The sequence below is a fragment of the Arachis ipaensis genome, chromosome B10 (assembly GCF_059453495.1).
Source record: "Arachis ipaensis isolate K30076 ecotype BB chromosome B10, ASM5945349v1, whole genome shotgun sequence".
NCBI lineage: Eukaryota > Viridiplantae > Streptophyta > Magnoliopsida > Fabales > Fabaceae > Arachis > Arachis ipaensis.
The window spans coordinates 17,166,257-17,171,868 of record NC_142435.1 but is presented as its reverse complement, the minus strand read 5'-3'; the positions used below and the strand labels follow the sequence as shown (position 1 = coordinate 17,171,868).

General features: G+C 41.1%; 1 protein-coding gene across 1 annotated transcript; it reads right to left on the bottom strand.

Moving 5' to 3' along the window:
* Positions 1-787: 787 nt before the first annotated feature.
* On the bottom strand, positions 788-1,279 carry LOC107620240 (uncharacterized). Its single transcript, XM_016322432.1, has one exon. The coding sequence runs from the start codon at positions 1,277-1,279 to the stop codon at positions 788-790; it is 492 nt and encodes a 163-aa protein (XP_016177918.1).
* Between the last annotated feature and the right edge of the window lie 4,333 nt (positions 1,280-5,612).

Genomic DNA, 5,612 nt, shown 5'->3' with positions numbered 1-5,612 from the left:
CCCGAGGGGGCAGATGAGGAGACGGTCAGGCACTTTGCCCGTGCCTATATCATGATGTTGTTGGGCACCCAGCTGTTTGCCGACAAGTCCGGCAATCATATTCACATCATATGGTTACCGTTTGTGGCTAGGCTTGAGGAGATGGGTGGCTATAGCTGGGGGTCGGCGGCACTAGCATGGTTGTACCGGTGCATGTGCCGAGGGGCCAACAGACATGTCGTGAAGTTAGCCGGGCCGTTACAGTTACTTCAGTCTTGGATCTTTTGGCGGTTTCCTGGTTTTAAGTCTGCTGGGTATGATGCGTTTAGCTGGCCCCTTGCCTCGAGGTACCACTATCGTATTGTACTATTTATCCTTATTTAATTTATTTTCAATTTCGCATGCAATTTTATGCCTTTTAGAATCATTCATGAATGCAGTACCATGTTTAATTTCCTACGCAGGTGTTATATTTTATTAGTGTTATATTTTATTTTGTTATCTTTGTTGTATGTTATATATTTTTGTTATTAGTGTTATATTTTATTTCGTTAGTTCATCAGATCATGAAGCAGTGAGTTTGGCTTTGCGTTATTGTGTATCAGTGACGGTGATAACATGTGTATTTTCCTTATGTAACTTATTTCCATTATTAGTAACACATTTGACATACATATCTTCTACGAGACGGAATTTTCAGCACTGAAAACCGACTAGTTAGCAAACCTAGTACATCGTTTTCTAAAAAAAAGTACAGATGATCAAACTAAAACAAATCAGAACACAAAACCAGACATTACTATTCATTTCACCCTGCATGGCTGGGTCCTCCGGCCTGTGGACAACTCCGACGAATGTGTCCGAGTTGCCTGCAGAGGCCACATCTCTTGGGCCGGTTCAGATCTGCCTCATCTATATTGGTCCGTATTCGAGTGGACCGCGGACGACCCTCCCTTGCATGCCTCATACTCAGGTCCGGTATAACGGTCGGCCCGTCATAAGGTGGCCAGAAATCCTCCAGAATGGGAGGAGTGAATCCCATCTGATATACACTGAAAACCGAACTAAGTCGACACACCGGGTGGACGTATGGCTGCCAAGTAACACGTGAGTAGGCACAGCATGCCAATGCATGCGGACATGGGAAATGAAGTGCCTGGAAGTATCCACAATCACATGTCTGAGAACCCAGTGAGACCCTGTAGCTTCCCAGTGAGAATGAACCAGTCGGAGTCGTCTCTGCCACGGTGTACTCCGAGTTATCCCTGTCATATACAGTCACCGTAAAGCACCTAGCCATCTTTAGATTTGCCTCGATACACTTTACCAGGTATTGACTGAATTGTTGTCCGGTACCCAGCTAGGCCTGTGCCTCCCTCCCCTTGCAGACGAATAGTTCAGCCAACCTGCCGTATGTGGCCTTCACCAGCGAGCACACAGGGAGGTTCCTGACACCCTTCAGGATTGAATTCACACACTCAGAGATATTGGTCATCATGTGCCCGAATCTGCGCCCCTCGTCACAATATTATGTCCACAACGAATACTCAATCCTGTTCGCCCAGTCACACATCGCTGGATTCTCAGAACGCAGAATGTCAAACCAGTAATCGAACTCCACTTCGGTCTTGGCATATGCGGCGTTCACAAGAAGCCTCCGAGCATCTTTTCCCTTGAAGGTGAGGGCGGAATTTGCTGCTACGTGTCGAATGCAGAATGCACGGTATGCAGCCGGAGGTAGTCATCCCCCATCAGGAGCCTCAAGCGCGGCCTTGATGCCATTATGCCTGTCCGAAATAACTAGCAGACCTGGCTGCGGTGTCACGTGATGACGGAGGTGAGAGAGAAAGAAGGACCATGACTCAGCATTCTCACCCTCGACTAGTGCAAATGCCACAGGCAGTATGTTGGAGTTCCCGTCCTGTGCAATTGCGACAAGCAACGTTCCCCCATACTTGCCATATAGATGGGTGCCGTCAATACTCACCAATGGCTTGCAATGACGGAAAGTCTCGATACAAGGTGGGAACGTCCAGAATAGCCTGTGAAAATAAGCTTGAGACTCGTTGAGCTGTCCCCCAACTCGAACAGGGCATGTCCGAAGGACTGCTACTGTACCAGGCATGGTCAACTGGACTCCTAACACCCACCTAGGGAGCTCGTTGTACGACTCATCCCAGTCACCATAGATGACGGCAACAGTCTTCTGCTTCGCCATTCAGACCCTCCTGTACGTCGGTCTGAATCCAAAGTGTGCGGCTGTGGCATTTAGGAGCACCTTGATGTTGACGGATGCATCAGCCCTCACCATTGACATAATGAATGTCGATATGACATGATAATCCAAACTCCTATGGTCGCTGGAGATAGAGGTGGCAAGACACGTATGCGGTCCGTTGTACCGTTTCACTTCTCAGATGCCCTTGCGTTGCCAGAGACTCAACCGAATCAATCATGTGCACCCATTCCCAAACTCAGAACACTTTTCCACATACCGGCGATAGTCAGACACAATTACCTTGTACTGTACCCCTCGGCGGATGCTGTAAGTCTTCACACTCAACAGGGCCTCATCTTTATCCTGGAACTACTGACCAACCTGGAACTCTGTCATACCAGCAGACCCGTCTGCATCTCTAGCGCCAAATCCAGCAGCCTGCCTAGGAAGCCCATCCTGCCTCATGGCATCCATGTCCAATGATGAAAAATGGGGTGGGTACTGCTGTGTGCCAGAACTAGATCCACCTGCAGCCCCTCTCGGGTAACTTGCTCCGAGGTCATCGCCACTGTCATCGGCAATCAGATCCGGCTCAACATCATCGTCATCTGGATCATCAAAGAATCTGTCTCCAACACCAGCCGGTGTAGCACAATGTAATGAGGTCGGAAGATGTTCCCCTGTACCAACATCGTCGCCGACATTGCCGCTGAGATCAACAACGAACGAAGGGGAGGCAACAGGCTGGATCGGTGGCTCGTACGCAGGGACGGAGGAAGAAACAACGGCAGGTCTCGAGCTAGAACCGGCCACCGTGGCTAAAGTGTGCGTATTCCGGTTCGAACCCCGTGAATTGGATACCACATCAACTAACTTTGCCAACAGCTCAGGTGTCCTCACCTCAGGAAACTGCCGGCGACAATGAAACATGACCTGCAAGTCCTCATCACTCCCGATCGTAAAATAATCATACTTCACGGTATCTTGGAGCACCGTGGTTGGAATGCGATAGAAAAACTTATTAACCCTTTTCACACCATCCAAACCAAGTTTCAGCAGTACAGAGCTAACAAGGTCATCATAGCTCGTCGTAGGCCTCACGAAAATACAGAGAGGATCCTTATCGGTGAACTTCACACCGGATCGAGTTTTTCTCTTAATTGATCCTCTGTGGTGAACCAACACTAGAAAACTATCCTCACTAGCCATCTGACCCCTCTATTGAGAGCAACTCACGTACACCTCATATATATAGAGATCTGCTTCACACTAATTCGAATCAATTCCATTCGCACTATATATACGTAATTCGAATTAACTCAATTCGAATTATCTTTAATTACCAAACGAGAGTAATTCAAATCAAGAAGATTTGAACTCCCTTAACCACGTGATGATAGTAATTCGAATTGATATAATTCGAACTATGCATACTTAATTCGATGCTTATTGATTCGAACTACTTTCGAATAATGATTGTGAATAATTCGAACTATATCAATTCAAATTATGTGGAAATCTAATTCGAATTTTATTGATTCGAATTATATTAAAGTGTTCTTTGGTGGATTGATGTATCAGAATTTCGTTTGGCTGATTTGGGTAAATTTCAAATACCCTTGGCGCATATAAATTTTTTACCCAAATTATAATTATTTTATTGGTTCTTGTAATTTTATTAAGTTTTTAATAAAATTCATATAGTTTAAAAAGTTATGATTGGATTGTAATTATGTTAAATAAAAATTTGTAATTACACATTTAGTAGTTAATTTTTTAGCTAAAAACACATAATACTAGAATATTTCATAATGCATTTTACATCAATTACAAAAATAAAATTTTAAAAGATACTTGTATTTTTTAACAAAAAATAGCTTAAAAAACTTAATTTATAATATTTATGTAATATAAAAATTCAATCATAAACATTTTATTTATAAAAATTTAATTGAAAAGATTAATAAAATCATAACAATAAACAGAATAACTAAACCACACAAAAAATTTTAACATAAAAAATATTGTTAATTTTTTAAAAAAATTTCGAGTAATTATAAGTTAAAGATTTGATCTCCTCATTTTAAAATTATGCTGCTGCTAAAGGGATACGGCCAACAATTTGGGTTTCTGTAAGTACAACAATTCTACACAAAGCTTATACCATACAAAAAGCCTGAATTACATCAGAGGGTTTTTTTTTTCGTTCTTACTCCCTATCAATGAAAATGACAAAACTAATAATGAGTACATTTAATGAGAAAACGAGATTCTTTCCTTAATATTCTTAGTATCTTATTTCTAGTTTATCTTATAAAACATATGCTGCTTTACTACATTTTCAACGTACTTGTTCACCAATAACACCCATAAGGCCATAACAAAGCAACAAACTAAACTATTGGCCAATTTTAGAGCAAAAAAAATTACTTATTCCTACCACTATCGGATTCAAATATAACTTCAACTCAAATACTCTCCTTTTATATTTCACTTACCCTGGATCCATGGCCTTTCATCCACATTAAAAAAAATAAAGAACACACGGCACTAACATTATATTCCATATATGTTATCCTAATAGAACTGGAACAAATTTAATCTTCTAGTCAAGTTGGCCTTATGCTGAGATTCTATCCTCAAACCAGCGACTGCCTAACCTCTATTTCCAAAGTAATCTCTATCATGACAATCCCTACTAAGCATAGCTAAACAAATGGCGACAAAAATTGCTCTTTTTAGGACTCTGACTTCGAACAGAGGTGACTGCAACAAGTGTAAGAAGTACCACAGAAGTCACATACAGAGCACTGGCATTTATTATTACTCATACTAATTACTTTTTTTCATAGTAAAATACTAACAAAATATAACCCTACAACTTTGTACTTGGTTAGTCAAAAGTTATTGGCAACAACACATTTTGAAGCAAATTAAAAATCAAGAACCAACAAGTTAAACAAATTCATATTAATTAACTAATCCATTGCAACATTAAGCACCAAATACAACATACTTAACAATTAGAAAACATAAACACCTTAACCTTAACCCATTAAGTTAATTATAGAATTAGAACCCCTGGCAAATCAAAAACGAAAACAACACAATCAAGGACATTGCCAAATACGAAAACATCAAGCGCCAAATACAACATACCTAACAATTAGAAAACATAAACACCTTAACCTCAACCCATTAAGTTAATTATAGAACCCCTGGAAAAAAAATCGAAAACAACACACTCAAAGAGATTTCCCATCAACGTGAGCGCTAACAAGGGATTCGTAGTTTGCCTTCAGCTTCTCGTAGGCATCTTCGAGCTGGCAAACCTTTGCCCTAAGTGCATTGTTTGAGTCACGAAGTAGGTTAACTTTGAAGTAGTTATAATCGCGAATCTCCTTATAGGTGATTT